The sequence below is a fragment of the Aulonocara stuartgranti genome (genome assembly GCF_965226115.1).
Source record: "Aulonocara stuartgranti genome assembly, chromosome: 18".
In the NCBI taxonomy this organism is placed as follows: domain Eukaryota; kingdom Metazoa; phylum Chordata; class Actinopteri; order Cichliformes; family Cichlidae; genus Aulonocara; species Aulonocara stuartgranti.
In genome coordinates this window covers 29556895-29573104 of record NC_138954.1, presented here as the reverse complement: position 1 = coordinate 29573104, position 16210 = coordinate 29556895, and the positions used below count along the sequence as shown (strand labels likewise).

At 41.8% G+C, this 16210-nt stretch overlaps 1 protein-coding gene across 1 annotated transcript in view; it reads left to right on the top strand.

The window, feature by feature from the left end:
• The window catches only part of rnf220a (ring finger protein 220a), a 192356-nt gene that overhangs the window by 135371 nt on the left and 40775 nt on the right, over positions 1 to 16210 (top strand). The window contains 1 exon segment of the mRNA XM_082512649.1: positions 12799 to 12928. Within this exon segment, the coding sequence (XP_082368775.1) occupies positions 12799 to 12928 (130 nt within the window).

Sequence of the window (16210 nt, the reverse complement as noted above, 5' to 3'; positions counted from 1 at the left end):
GGGATGATGATGGAAAAGATGGAAAAGAATGGTGAGGAAAGGAGAAAAGAGAAGGAAGGTTAATGTGTGAGCAGAAACCATTTCAGTCGCTTTAATTTTCTATTGATTTCAGCTGCAGACTCCCTCCCCTCACCTCTTTGTGTGTGTCTGTGTGTGTCTGTGATTGGGCGTTTGGGTGTGTGACAGTCTCCAAGCTGTCTCCTTGTAGAAGCCAACAATACCAGAAAGTAAACAAAATTAGAGATCAATTGTTGTCCAGTTCAAACCCAGCAAAAATTCTGACAATTTTAAACTGTATTCCCAAGTGAAAACTATGTGTCCACAACTTTTTATGAGTTAAGGAACTCATAGTTTTAATCTTAATCTCAGACAGAAGCATGTGAGGACTCAGATCATGTGGAAATCTAAATGTCACCAAATTTAAAGATAAGTGATTTTCAGTGCTGTGAAAAAAGTGAGTGAGAGCATCTTTGAAAAGTACGCACTTTGACATCAGTTATAAAGACGTTGTGTTCAGAGTTTTTACATTTATGAAAACTCTACCGATGCTGCTTTGCTACCAGCACAGTTTCATTTGGTCTCCCAGTTGCTCAAACACATTTATGAGGAGGACAATAAATGAGGATTTAAAAGAATTAAAGTAGAGATGTAGAATGTTATTTATTCAGGGAAACACTACCAAGGATGCTGCAAGAGCAAAATGTAGTGGAACATCGCCCTCTATTGGACAATGTGATATCACCCTTCAGAGAGAGGGAAAGGACAGGACATGGATGGAGGAATAATTGATAGGCAGAGTCGTATAGAGCACAGAGATAGCAGACTGATAAAGATCATAATGATGTCCAATTGCAGCTGAGTGATGAAATCACTTGTTACACACATACACACAGTAGCCTCATGTGTGACCTGTGCAATGACCCACTCCAGCAGATAGGCATCTGTGGTTTTCTCATATCACGTTACCACCCAGATATATAGTTTGTATACAGACAGACAGACTGAGGCCTCGCGGTGAATGCCATGTGGGTATTGGATATTCTTGTAGTTAGGACTAGCACAACTTGATTTTTCCATCTGGAGTGGGTTTTTCCTCAAGTGGTACAAGTCACTGTGGTCGACGATTTGTTGTAATGTTCTTTTATTTTAACCTAGTTTTATTGGGCTCTAAAATCTCATTTTAGAACAAAAGTGCTCACATAAATTAGATTTTGCGAGTGGTGTTTTAAATGATGCTCTCCTGCATTATGAAATGCCGTGAAAGTCGTGATTTACATAAGCAAACTCTTGAAGTCTGGACCCAGTTTGGTGCCAGGGACCGCTCTGATTCTTGGAACTCGGGAGTGACCCACAGCAACCACATGTCATGAGGACATGGCAGGCAACCCAACCACACTGCAGCACCCTAAGGCGTAGGCGTGACCGAGAACTTAGGAAAGTTTTCATTATCTGGCTTGCAGTCATTTTTCCAAAGGAGCCTGTGGCTATTTTTTTTTAAAATCCCACCAGGACAACTGACACCTAAAGAAAACACAAAGTTCCCAACTCCTTACTTGAAAGTTTATCTGCAAATAATTACACGGGATTTGAAGCAAACTTTTTACAATCTGACCAAACTTGCGAGGAAAAAAGCAGTTACTTTTATTCCCATCAAACTCGCCATCTGAGTTGTGCCAACAGAGATTAGCGAGATGCAGGAAGTTTGCTTTGTGTCTGTTTGATTTCTACTCCAGTGAGATGGGTAATATAGCAGACAGCTAGACAGACAGCTAGATAGATGGAAGGCCAGACTGCTCCCCTTGTATGAAGGATTATCCCCTATCCTCTGTTTGTGACAAGAGCTGATAAGGGCCTAAGAGGGGAGGCAGCAAGAGGCTGAGAGGGCCGGTGACACACATATACACACACCCATACACACACATGCGTATATAATCTACAGTGAAAGAGATATCAATCCATCATTTAGAGCCGGGGATTCTGCAAGAGGAAATAGGTCCTTCTCAATCGCTGACAAGCAAACACGCACATGCACACAAGCGCACACACCTGCATCCGCCGTACAAAGGGACTCATGAGCATTCAGAGTTGTAGATGGGGCTCTTTGAATGACTGTTCAATTTCACCGATTTATCTGATTTACATTTGGCTTTTGTTGTCACCCAGGCTATATATCAGCGTGTGCTTATAGCTGTTATTGTGTCTGAATGACTGGTGCTAATAGAAACCATAAATTCAAATGTTCTAATGTTACTTATTGCATTCTATAAATCCAAGTCGTGGATGAGCCAGAGGAGATGCACATGTGCATTTAACACAGCCGGTAATAAATGTTTTAATTTAGCCTTCATTAGCAAAAATGTCGCCAGAGTAAAATAATCACATTTATTTTTGGATCCCACTTTTTCATTTTGCATGCATTACAGTGACATATGAATTTGAGGAGTTGTTTAGATGACTGTTGTGGGAGTGTGAAATATCTTCCTGGTGAAGCAGGCTTGTTCTCGCTATTCTAGAGCGAACACAAAAGCTGAACATGGAAAGCACATAGGAAAGTACACCAGAAAAAGGAATAGGGGAAACAGGAAACTAGTCAAAGCACTGCAATGGTCAGGCTTCTCTGTCATGCTTCACATGTGTGTATGTGCATAAATGAATCTGCCACCATTTGACAGATGAGCCAATGATGGGAACATGAAATTACCCATTTCTTTCTACAAGACCACATCTCTAGAGGGATATGTTGGATATGAGTGTATGTATCTAAGAGTTAACGTGTACTTGATATGTGTCATCCACCTCAGGAGGGAACCTCTGCCCTGATAGAACATCCTAAGACATGTAGTCATTCAGGCAAGGAGAGCAGAACACAGTAAACTTATATCAAAGTATTCTATAAAGCCTGATTTCTGCATTAGAGAAACAGAGGGTCTCTAATACTGATTAGAGTTTTCAAGAGCCAGTCAAAAGGCTTCTATCAGTAAGTGGAATCTTATTGGAGGTTAGGGACTGCTGGGTTGAATGGGTTAGATGGATGAGTGCTGTCTTTAGAAACTGTAGCCAGTATCAGCTAATTCAAGGTCATGTAAGAAGTTAAGGCATCTTTTATTGCACCAAATTTAGATGTTTAAGGTCTGGCTTGTGTATTTGGTGTCTACCTGCTATGTCAAGAGCCAGTGTGGCTTATTTATACCCTAAAATATGAGTCATTTACCGTGTGCCAACCTAATTTAAAGCAGAAAAATCTTACATTTGTAGTCTTTCTGGCTGCATAGAAAAGAAAAGAACTGCAGCCAACTGATACTAATACTATGGAAAACTGAAAAAGAAAAATACAAGGTGACACAGAGAAGGTGAAAGAGATACAAAGAGTAAGGAAAGAAATAATGTAGTCTAAGTAGGACGAAGACAAAATGTTTCAGTGAGACAGCGAGAGAGGGAGGGCGTATTTGGCCCCGCATTGCTAAGCTCCAGGTTAGGTGGCAGGGCCATTTGGCGAAGGCGCTGGTGCTAGACTTGATGGATGAGACAAACTGCAGGCTCTTTTCTCTTGTAACTTTAAAATCATTAAGCCTTTTACACGGCCATGCAGATTTTTATGGCCACCTCAGACAATCTGCCGGGGTTCATGTCTTTAGATCAGCAAGATGGGAGAAAGCAGAGAAAGGAAGAGGATGGGCATAATGTTCAGTCTTTATGTAATGCGGCTTATGTCGCTCAGTAATGTTAATTTAAGGTTTGCTTTTTAAAATTTACAGTTATTTCTGGTCAATTTCATATTGGTTGGATTTAATTAAATAATATATGTAAGAAAGTGTTATGTCTTTATTTTTTTCTCCTTTTTGTCTACAAACATCAATAATACCCTAGATTTTGTTGATCAGTCACAGCCTACTGTAAAAAGCAAAAAAAAAAAAAAAAAAGAAAGAAAGAAATGTGGCCTTACATAAAATGGCAACTGCATAAAAAATAGAAAACTGAAATGTATGTATAATTTTGTGCCTTTTTAGATTAATTTGTCAAAATGACTTCATTAATATTTAGCTATTTAAATTTTAGCTAGCTAAATACTATTATGATTGCTAGCTTTAGCCTTTGCTAACTTTCGCTAGCGAAGGATAAATTAACAGCAAATTTTCAATGACTACTGTTTCTTTAGGACAGAAAGCACATTAAATTGTAATATCAGAGTCTACATTTGTGATGACAAACTAAACAGTAGGAACCTGAACAGCTATGTAAAGCTGGTAATAACACAGCCAGAGTGATTTATGGCTAGGTTAAGCCTGGGCTTAGCAGCTAGGCTACATTCTTCTACTTTGGACCGAAAACATGGTTTAGTAAGGAAACTTACTAGGTATATGAAGGACAGTTTAAAAAATTCAATCAAAAATAAAATGCAAGAATCTTAAATACAGCTTGCAGAATCCACGATGCTGCGTGAAAATATTCAAATCTCCTTCAAATGACATAATGTGAAATTTAGTTTTATCCTTTTCCCGTCTCTTCTGATCCTCCTATCATAAGACAGGTGAGAATGGAGTTCAGCAGGTAATCCGCACTAAGAGGACGCCATGACAGTGATCTAAGAGTCTAATCTGCTGCTCCTCTTTGCCAGACACGTTTTGCAATAACAAACACAGAGAGGAATAACCAGGAGATACACAGCGAGGATATGAGTTGCATTACTTAAATCTAGTTATCTAAGATAAACCTTTAACCAGCAAATGAGGGGAACGCACATGCTGGCATAACATATTCACATCACCTTCTGATAGGATTCTATTTCCTTTTTTCCTCTAAGGGTGGATATCGGTACAAAAGGCCAGAAATGTTAATGATAAACCAGCAGCAACAACAGTGTGGGAGGTACTATGATCCGCTCTAAATATTATCAATAACAACTCTGTGCGTGTGTCTTTATCCATCCATCCTTCTATCCATCCATCGCTCTCATTCTGCCTCCACAGGCTGCCTCCTCCGCTGTTAGGATTCAATTAACACGGTGCAGGCAGCCACGGCACCCTCATTAAAGCTAATTAGTTAAAACATCAGCCAATCTAGCGTTAATTGGCTTTGGTAATTAATTCAGCCGCTAGACCATATGAAAGCAGCAGGGAGAGCGATAATGAGAGGCAACAAGAGAGGCGAATCAAAGCAAGGGGAAGGGGGAAAAAAAGGAGAGTAAATGAGAGACATAAAGAAAGAATAAATAATAGGGAAGTAATATGCAGGAGACTATTTTTTGTGTTGATATGTGCTGCTGAAGACCAGCTCTAAGTGTGGATTAATAGGGCTATTGAACACAAAGTCAAGCAAGTATGTCAGCTATATGGAGAACAGTCAGCAGAAAATATCAGCATCGATTAAAACGCACTGAAAGTTCCTGTTAATGGGCAACAGTAGCTATCAGACGATAAATAAAATATATAATGTCAAAGTGTGAGCTGAATTTGTGTTTGCAGTAATACTATTCACTATATTATTTAGTATAGCACACACACACACACACACACACACACACACGAGCGTGCGGGGGGCAAGAAAACAGGCTGTGTTTGTGTGATTAGGGCTGACTCAGAGTATCTATTTCAAACTTGCTGATGTCCCTGTTTGCCCACTGACACGGCATGTTCCTGTCATGATTAGGCCCTTTGGGATGGAAATGAGTGCCGACAGGCCTCACGCCCACACCTCTCTCCATTCGGTATCCCTCCACCTCCACACAGCTGAGGAAGGAGAAATGGAATAGAGTCAGTCAGCACAGACAGGGCATAGGTCAGTAAAAGCAGAAGTGTCTTCCCTCTGTGTGACTTAATTATAAACACACGTCATACACTCCTAACTGCAGGCATAGCTTTCATATCCCATGTTCTAAAAGGATGCTAAATAAGAACAGTGAATATTCCACTTAGTCTGCTTTTGCTACCTTCGGCTTCCTGCAAACCACTGGCACAATACATGTGGCTGTGTGTTATTGGGATTGGTCCGTGGCTGCTGCTTGTGCCTGTGGCTCTGTGGGTCAGTGCTTGGTTAATGCTCCATTAATTTACTTCTTTCTCGCTCGCCACTCTTGGACAGGGGCATGCACGCGCACTGACAAGGTGATTGATTGAATAAACAGCTGTCAGTAGTTGGAGATAACCTTACAAGCATCACTCCACTGTCTTCAAGACGAACACATATGCCTGTTGCCAGGTCCCAGGAGTAAAAGCAGCATTATACATGCTGACACACACACACACACACACACAGACACACACACACACTGGGATCATTAGATCACAATTTATCACGTATGTTCAAACTAGGCAGCCGGTGATTTATGATGTGCTGATCTCTTGGGCTTTCCCTTTCTCTTTTCTAAATCCACCAAGTTTGATTTTAATTCCTTTTGAATTCTAAGAGTGTGTTTAAAAGTAAGGGGCCGTGAAAATATTCTTCTGACCCAAAACCTTTCCCCAGTGACACAAAAAGTATTGTGCATATAGTAGCAGTAGTGCAGTTCCTATCGATGTAAGACGAATGCATCTTCTATTCATTCTGCCTCTTATTTACCCACAGAAAAATTCCAATTGTCTTGAACAGACAGCATACATCCATACTCCTGCACACACACACACACACACACACACACACACACACACACACACCTTTCCACTTGCTACCCCTCAGTCGGCCATCTCTTCATCCCTCCTCTCCTCTGTACGGCACCGACATTTCATTTGCTTTTCTAAAAGTGACAACCCCAGGGAGCGAGGGAGGGATAGTGAAAGACCCCGGTGATGAGTTTTGAGCAGGGCGTGGAGGAGTGCTATTTAAAAGTGCCATGCATCACTGTCAGGGAGTGAGACGGCACACAAACACACACACACATACGCACATATGCTCAGACAGACACAGGGAACGCACACGCTCGCAGAGAGCAACGCAAAGCAGCCCGGGTGGCAAACTGAAGTTGACCCCCGTTCCATTTCATCAAATGTCCCCTGAATGAGCCACACAGCCTCATCTATTTTGCACGCGCGCCCATACGGAGGCAGTGATCAGCCTAGTGTCTAGCCTGGTTAAATCACAGCTCACTTAAGAGAAAAACCATATCACTTCACCGGGAGACCCATGCACACACACACCTTGCTAGTCCCATTTGTGTTAATGCGGCCCCCTGGTTTTGGGCTTTAGGGCTCATATTCGCCATTATGGAGATGATGGCTTTACGGAGCCCCTCTCACCTCACCTTGCATCGGTCTCGGGGAAAGACAGGGGAGAGTCGAAATGAAGGCTGACACCTCGGTGGGATTTATTTGATTGCGGATGCGAAGCAGTGTCATTCTGGAGAAAGGGAGAATGCAACGGGAGGAGGAGGTGGAGGAGGAGGCCTGGACCCGGAGGCTAAGTGAAAGGAAGAAGAGGAGAAGATGGTGGGGTGAAGGGAAAGAACGACAGAAATAAAGGAAAGGAAAAGAAAGAGATTGGAAGGGAAGGGAGGAGGAGTCGGGGGGAAGCAGAAGTGGCCCTCTTTCCCTTTCGTGAATCAAATCAAATTCCCCTTATCGCACATTATTTGAAGAGGTTATCGGGCGCGGTAATGCGGTTACATGCCGGGCCGCGGCTGAGAGATTTCCTTGTTTACCGATGTTGGCGGGTGTTATAGCTAACCGGCCGGGCGAGTGGGAGAGGGGAGGGGAGAAGAAGGGAGGTGGAAGAGGAGGAAGGGAAGACGAGAGACAAGAGGGTTGTAGGCATAAACACTTGATGCATGTCAGAAAACTCATTTAGGGGAACAACAAGGAGGGGGAATGGAAGTGTGTGCGCGCGCATGTGTGTGTGTATACACATAAGGTGAAGACAGTTGTTCAAGGACAGAAAAACAGCCTCTACATGTAGACACTTTGTAATTCCATTTGGGGAATGTGCAAGTGTGCCTGTTGCGGTGTGTTTGTGCGAACGTAGCATACAAACATACTCTGTATATGCCAAGCCATAAATCCGGCCTTCCTGTTTTCTGACTCTTACTGTTGCGCTTAAATCCAGTTTACATGCTCGGTGCTCATTAGCTGATTGTGTGCACCCTTTACAAGTCAATACAATTCCTTGCAGAAGATATAAAAAATAGAAAAGAGTGATCAAGTTCATGGAAAGTCAAACATTTTGGTTTCTTTCTAAACTCCTTCATAAAGAGGACACGTTTAACCCAAAAATCTGTAAGTTTTTAGAAAAGTGCATTTCTTACTGCCATGTGCCATCAAGGCAAGCTATAAGAAGCGCATAGAAAAAGGGAAGGGTTCAGTGTACACCAATCTCCTGCTTCCTTAGAGGCCGCCATGTTGGGCGAGATAAAGGCAGACAGATGACACGCAATCCAGGTCATTAAATGGGATTTGGAGCCACAGTTTTGTGAGTACATGCTTTGCCTCTTAGCCCATTGAGCCATGAGGACACCCCAAATGGTGTTTTATCTCTGGTCCCATTGAGAGAGAGTATTGAGCTGACAATCCCTGTCCTCTCTGGAGGTGGCCTTTTACCTCAGCTCATTGTAGTCTGAGACTGGGAGCCTGTGCTATCTAGCATCTATTGATTCCCACTTCATCTGGACCAAAGCAAGGAAGAGGGAGACGGGGTAGCACCAAGAGACTGAAGAGAGAGGAGAAAAAGTTTTTATTTTACAAAGAAGAAGAAGAAGAACGCCAGTTGAAGTAACGTTTTCATCATTTCGTGATGACTAATGATTTACCAATTTTCAGCAGCTTTTGGCTGCGCAGCCTCTGAAGTCTGAGATTTTTGAAAATAAGGATCACTCATATTTATTAGTGCACAATAAATATGAAAAGGGATATGAGGAAGAAAAGGAAGAAAGGAAGAAAAAGCAGTGTTGCAAATGGGGAAAATGAGCATGTAGAGTTAGGAAAGCAGAAAGTAAGGCTATTAGGATGAAAGTGAAACAAAAGGAAAGGAAGGGATGACAAAGAAAAGAAGATCCCTCCTCTTTGCTCTCCACTCTTCCACATGATCTGGCTCTCTCCTCCTCAACATCTGCTGTCTGTAATTGCCTGTCTAGTTGTGTTTGTATGTGCGGCTCCTCTCATTATTTGAAAAGCCTAATCAAGGACGTATTTTGGGGTGATCATTGATTAAATTTAACATCGTTTCTGTTTTTTGAAAAACTAAAAAGTAAAACAGCCTTATGGTTATCTTTGCAATTTTCAGTCATTCCACTGACAGATTCACAAAGCTGAACTAGGAATTAGCTACTCAATTTGTCGTGTTAGACCAGCGTAAGTGTCGTGTCAGCAGTACAGCAGTCAGTAAATAAATCAGACTGGCGATCAGAAAAGTCAGAGGATATGCTTCCTGCCAGCTCGGTGACTTATTGTTTCGTGAAGCCACTGAGATCTGTTAACTGGCTCAAGTGACAGAGATGAAAGAAGGGAAAGTGGTGACAGGAGGAAATAAGGAAGAAGAGGAAAAGAGAGAGAGAGTGATCTGGAAAGGAGAAAGAGTAAGTAAAGACAGATGGAGGGACTGGGAGAAGGAGAAAGAAGGAAAAGGAAGTCAGAGAAAGAGAGATAAGACGATCCATCTTGGCACATTTTGTAGGGTGGGAGGGTTCAGGCCTATATTCCATCATGGCTGTCAAGGAGACGCACACCTTCTCTTGGCTCTCCTGCTCCATCCATCCATCCATCCCCTCGTTTGGGCAGCCGACCAGTGCTTCACTGAGGAGTCTCAACACTAAAAAGTCCTGTCAGTCCTATTTCCTTGTTATTGTCCAGCCGTCTTCTCGCTCCAACCCCCCCTCCATCTTCTGCAGCTCCGGTACCTTCCCCGTGCTACCCAAGATTAAACGCTCCCTCGTCGCGCCGCAGGGGGAGTGTGTGTGTTTTGAGTGTGTGAAGTCTAAAGCGGGACATGTGGATACACACATGTGTTTGCGTGTCGCCCCAACATTAATCATCTTTAAGGGGCTGACAAGCAGGGTGTGCGACATCGCATCACATCAGCACCACCCCACCCCCCCATCCTTCCCAACCCGGCTTCTCCTCCTCTTCCTCCTTCGAGGGATTTTTCTGTCCGTTCGGCTCTCCCCATCGCTCACTTCCCTCGGGGAACACTTGACAGGGAGAGGGGAAAAATAAGAGGAAGGGAAAAGAGAAAGTACATGGGAAGTAAAAATGACAGGAAAGGAGGAAACACCACAACAGCAAACAAGTTTAAAAAAAGAAAAGAAAGAGATGAAGAGTGAAAGTTTTGACAAGACTTTTAGGGCAAATAAACATTGCATGGCATTACATTTGGATTAATTGGGGGCCCGTTTTTGACTGAAAGATGTTTCATTTGCTAATTTTGCAAGTTTTATGTGATAATTTTCATATGGAGACACACTTGTTGCTGATATATTTAATATTTTTTAGCTTTAAAAAAAATCTGACTTTTAAAAAAATGCAAAGTTTCCCTTCAGTGTTTGATTGAATGCTTTGTGTTGCAGGATTTATGAAATTATCTATTTATTTTCACATATTGGGGCTGATTTTATATTTTGGTCTACGTTTAGTGCTGCTTTTATGTTTTTGGTGACAGCAGTTCCCATCTCTGTTGGATCTAAAAGCTGTTAGCTGTATTTATTCCATCACATCAGAGAAAGTCAAATTTGCATGTCTTAGGAATATGTTTGGTGTTAATGTGCTGGTTTATATTTTCTGTAAAAAAAAAGAAGCTTGAATTCAAACCACTTCACACAACCCAATCATTCCTCCACTTTAGTATGTTTTCCTCTTATTCATTGTTGCTTTTCTGTTGTCGTAAATGTGCAGCTACATGTCTTTATCATCAGTCTGCCAGTACAAAAATAACCTCATTCACAGAGAATCTTTCAAACTTCAAAAGAAAATCACCTCTTATTGAAATGCACAAAGTAAACTTTCACCATGCAAAACAAGCGTTTGCACTTTTTTTTTGGACTCAACAATAATCAAGCATATGTTTGTGTGCGTGTCCGCGACCTCCAGGAGTGCGTTTGTCTGCAGAATAGAAAGCGGCCCCATCGGCTGCAGAGGGGGATTGGATCTGTTCTTTGTTTGCTGTGGCGGATGGCGGACGGCTTCAGCATGACTCAAATTATCTTGTCAAAGCAATAAAGGGGAGAGAAGAGGTGTGCAGGGGCTGAGAGGGGGGCTAAAAAGGAGATGAAGAAACAAGGAGAGAAAGGGAAAAATCAGAAAGGAGAGGGGTAGTAAGGGAGAGAGAAAGGAAGAAATGAAAATAAAGAAGATGAAAAAGAAAGGAAGAAAGAAAAAGCAAAGAAAGGATTGTAGGGAGAATCAGAATGCAAAAAAGAGAAGGAAACATGTAAAAAAGAGATAGAAAAAGAGAGAAAGAAGGTAATCGATTACCTATTTTTCAAAGTCACTTAACGTGTCCAGTGCTGTGGGCTGTGTTAAGCAGCAGTGCAGGAGAATGGGAGGCTAGTATGCATGCACACGCTCTGAGAAAAGAAGGGCAGCGGCAGAGGTGGGTTGTGGAGGGGGGGGCGTTTGTGCGTGCTTTCCGTTACTAGTTGTATCATGAGTCCTTTTGCAGGAAACTGTGAGCAAGGATAAATGCCCCCCAAGGGCTGCATGTGTATGTATAGGAGTGTGTGTATGTAATGTTTGTGCATTAAAAAGAAAAGAAAAAGAAAACGGTTCACTAAAGACAAGGCAGACAGGGAGTCCCCCCGTACCTGGTCCCCTTGTTGCCGTGGTGACAAGCGGTCTAAACGGGATGTCCTGGCTGAGGCGGGGCCTATTGTTTGCGGGCTAAAAAAAGAACTATTTGATTGGCTATCCAGGAAATCAGGAAGTGTCCTCCAACTCTAAGCACTGATATGATTTCAATAGATGGTATTTTTAGCCAGGTTAGACAGACAAAGCACAAACACAAAAATGCATACGTTCCAACACGTACGCAATAACACAATAACACACACACAGAGAAACAGGTGTGGCCCCACCCTAAGCCCTGCTGATCAAGGACAATGAAGTGAGGTAGTGTTGGCAGACTCTATACAGCATTATCTCATCCATGGCAGACACTTCTTTAACTCCCCTTCTAACACCACCTCCCGCTTTGACCCCAGAGCAACATTACACAATGGATACTGTAGAGCACTCTAGTCCGCTTTTGTAAGCGTGTAATCCAGAAATGTATACTGTGATGCTTGCTGAAGATGCTGGCTCCTTAAACCCATTTTCTTGCTTTTACCCTAAAACTTCTGCTTCACTGCCACATGACAAAGTCTGTCAATACTATGCAAAGTGATTTATGTAGGGAATTTATGCAAGGTCACCACATGCTCTAGCATCTTGTCAATCACAATGTGGCCGTGTCCTAAAGCATACCCTGCGTGTTTTTACTGTATGGAAACATATTTTTATGAAGTGACCATTGTGACGTAAATAAGGCTTGACGTGAGTGACTGAAACAATGATCTCTTTAGGAAAATGCCAACTGAAGTTGTAGATGGAGTGAGTAGTAGGGTTTGCGATAGGACCCATTTTTGCACTCATAGAAGTTTCCCCCTGCTGGCCATTGTAAAACTACATTTTTAAGGTACTTCCACACTAGCTTCATTTGTACTCGATGGGATTCTGCAGTAATAAAACAACAGTAAAAAAAAATAATATTTGAGGTGCATTCTGATACCATATAATTAAACACACTCAACATGTAAGGTTTGTGCATGAAAAAAGAAATGGTTGGGTGCTTATATCTCTTATGCTGATATTCTTGTCACTGTGTGTTTCTCTTCATTGGTGTCTCCAGGTAAAAAGAAGATGTCCCTGTATGACAGCCAGGCTCCAGTCTGTCCCATCTGCCAGGTGTTGCTCAGGCCTGGAGAGCTACAGGAACACATGGAGACAGAGATAGAGAGGCTAGCCACCATCTGCCTCAGGTAGGACTGAGCTCTCTCCTTAACAGAGTCAAATATTTATTATAAGCGTTACTTTAATGATCTGTAGGTATGTATATATATATATGTCTTTATATACTCTGTTTGGGTCAGTCTCAATGAAACTGTGCACGAACACGTTACACAAACTATTAACATCTATATGTTTAAAGCTAAGTTTAGCCCGGTGTCTTACAATAACGGACACGGTTGAATGAAGGTATAATGAATCCTGTAATCTTGAATTGGAAACATTTTCCTGGGTATGAAATAACAAATTGGGATGTCTCATAATTTCATTAAATTAAATAACATGAATCATATTACCAGGATGTATTGGTTGGTACAGAGTAATTTTGAAGGATTATTACCGCCTGTATTTCAACTAAGATTTTATGTCCAGCTCGCTGACCTATTTTTTTATTCTGAGCAAAGATTTTGGTATCATAAATCTGCATAAAAGGCAGGAGCACGCTGTCAATGCAAAGCTAAGTGTTTCCTACAGGGATTAGGATTCAAACCCGTGACCTCAAGTTCACTTCTGCCCCCTTTTTTTCCCCACACGGCAGTTGCACGAGCTGTTTTACGATGGACAAATCAACTCCGAGCCCTTGTAACGATGGAACACAACCATTAGGACCCATATTTCACCTTGACCACGCGTCGGGTTTTGTGTGTGCACCTACGTCTGTGGTTGTGACCCAGTGTCCACCTAAGCGGCCCAGTTTTATGATAGTACCCATTAACCTGAAGGAAAAGGGCAACAGATAGCGTCACCCCAAGTGGAAATCACACTTCATTTACCCACCGTTTACACTGTGCGCACCCCTCCTCTTGTTTCTCCCTGTCCAAACACTATACCACTTGTTTCTTCTCTTCCATTTATTTGCAATCATTTATTTATTTGATTTTTTTCAATCTCTTCCTAAATCTTGTTTTTCCCCTTTGCTTAATAGGCCTTTACTGTTCTTTTTTCTCACATCTCATCTATATTTCATTAGTTATTTCTTCATGATCTTTTGATTTTAAGTCAGTTCCAGTCATTTAAGACCAAAGCAATGGCCTAACTTCCTGAATAAGTCAATTTATATATTTTTTATATAGCTATGAGCTTTCTATTGTAACCCAACAATACTACAGAGAAAACCCCAACAATCAAACAACCCCCGTTGAGTAAGCTGACAGCTGGAAGTAAAAACTGCCTTTTAACGGGAAGAAACCTCCAACAGAACCAGGCTCAGGGAGGGGCAGATGTATGGAAAATAGGACAGTGCAGGAGAAACCGATAGACAGAGATGGATTGCCTGCCAAAACCCCCCCGAATCAAACAAATAATTGAAAACAAAGAAAATGTAAATGTATAATTATGAAGAACATATATGTATGGAAAAGAATGGAGGAAATGATCGAACTGAGCGTCAGCCAAGCATTATTGGACAAATCTTGTTTTATTTTCTGAGCTATCAGCCACATCTCAAGGCTTTAATCCGTGGATAGAATTGGTTCAGTTGTCATCCAGAAAGCCAGGAGATGTGGCTGGGAGCTCTGGGGAAACGTGGGAGCCATGCATCATCTAATAATATGGCAAGGTGTCTGTGTGTTTTAATAATTAATAAAGGTTAGTAGTTTGTCCTTCCTTCTGGCAGTGTGGGATGCTAGCCCTGGGAAGCCTAGTTCCGATGTCCACTCTCTGTCTCTCTCTCACACACATACACAGTTATTTAAGGAAATAGCATCATCCCGGCCTGAGAAGGGATGGTGGCTAATGTCACAGCTGGCTGATTTGCCTACTTGCCATTAGATCCATACGTACACCACAGAAAAAGGGAACAAGAAGAAGCAAGAACGGAGATGTTGAAGATATTTTGTAAAAAGGACTTCCTCTGTATCTGTGAGTGATCTAAAGAAATGTGAACAGGAGATAAAACCGAAAGGGTTGTGTGCATTATATCACAAAACTAACCCGCCAATTCTAAATGGCACACCCACCCACCGTGTCTCCTTCTCTCTGGCTCTCTGCATGGGAGCTGCCATTATTGGAAGTGACAGTGGGAATTTGGTCCAATTTGTGGTAAATGTGCCTTTAATGACGAGCAGCGCTTGCTGAATGAAAGAACTGTGGGTATGGAAACGAAGGTGTCTGTGTGTGTCTGTGTGAGTGTTTAAGAAGCGTGTGTTTCTACTTGTTTTGCCCTTCTGTCCTAGTTGCTCTTGCTTCATGTAAATGTACAAGTGTTTGATTGCAACTGTCAGTCCGTGTCCTCTCTTCTGACTGCGAGCTCTGTCACTTGTTCATAGGACATGGCTTTTCATGTTTAGTCATCGAAATCACACACGCACACACACACACACACACACACACACACACACACAGTTTGGCAAATGGAAATCTATCATGCCCTGTACATGTCAGGTGGCTTGGGGCAGGCAAAGTAATCTACATACCCCATCGCCCCCCTCCTCACCTCTGCTCCTCTTCTTCTCCCTCCTCCTCTATAATCAATTTGCCTCCACTCAAGCCCCCACCTCTCCACCAGATGACACAAAAAGGCAAAAAGCAATCAGTACCTTGAGTTTAGTGCCATCCCTCCATTCTTCCTTCCATCTCCATCCACCAAGAAACGACTTATTCATCTTTAGTTGGTTCTCTCTCTTTGCCCCCTCTGGTTGGGAGTGGAGGTGTGAGGCCGTCACTACAATTCAGTAGCACTGTGTACGACCAATGCAGATTTAACCAGGATGGAGGTGAGTGGGCAGATTTAGTTAATTGAATTCCATCAAATTACTGTTCAAACCAAATTCAACAGGCACTGTTAGCACTAAAAAATAGGATAAATATACAATCCTGTTGTTGATACTTATAGTCTGAGTAATGTGAAATACTCCACAGTAGTTGCATAGTGAGATCAAGGGATACTTTAAACAATTACAGCAGTCTGAGATTGCATATCTGTGACACAGCTGGAAATCGCCACTATTGCATACACAAATTATTAAATCTCTGGAAGGATATCTGGATCTGAATAGTTTCATATATTGTGTTGAAAACTTGACAGTGATTTTCATATCTCAAACTATGTATAAGTAAATAGTTAATTCCAAATTTTGCCTTGTTTCTTACAATCTTTCATTAAAAAAAAATCCAGATTCAGATCTGGAGCACTTCCAAAGCTGAATATTATAATAATAATAATAATAATAATAATAATAATAATAATAATAATAATAATAATAATAAGCTTTATTTTAATAGTATTTTTTATAAAGCAGAGTTTATAAAGTGCT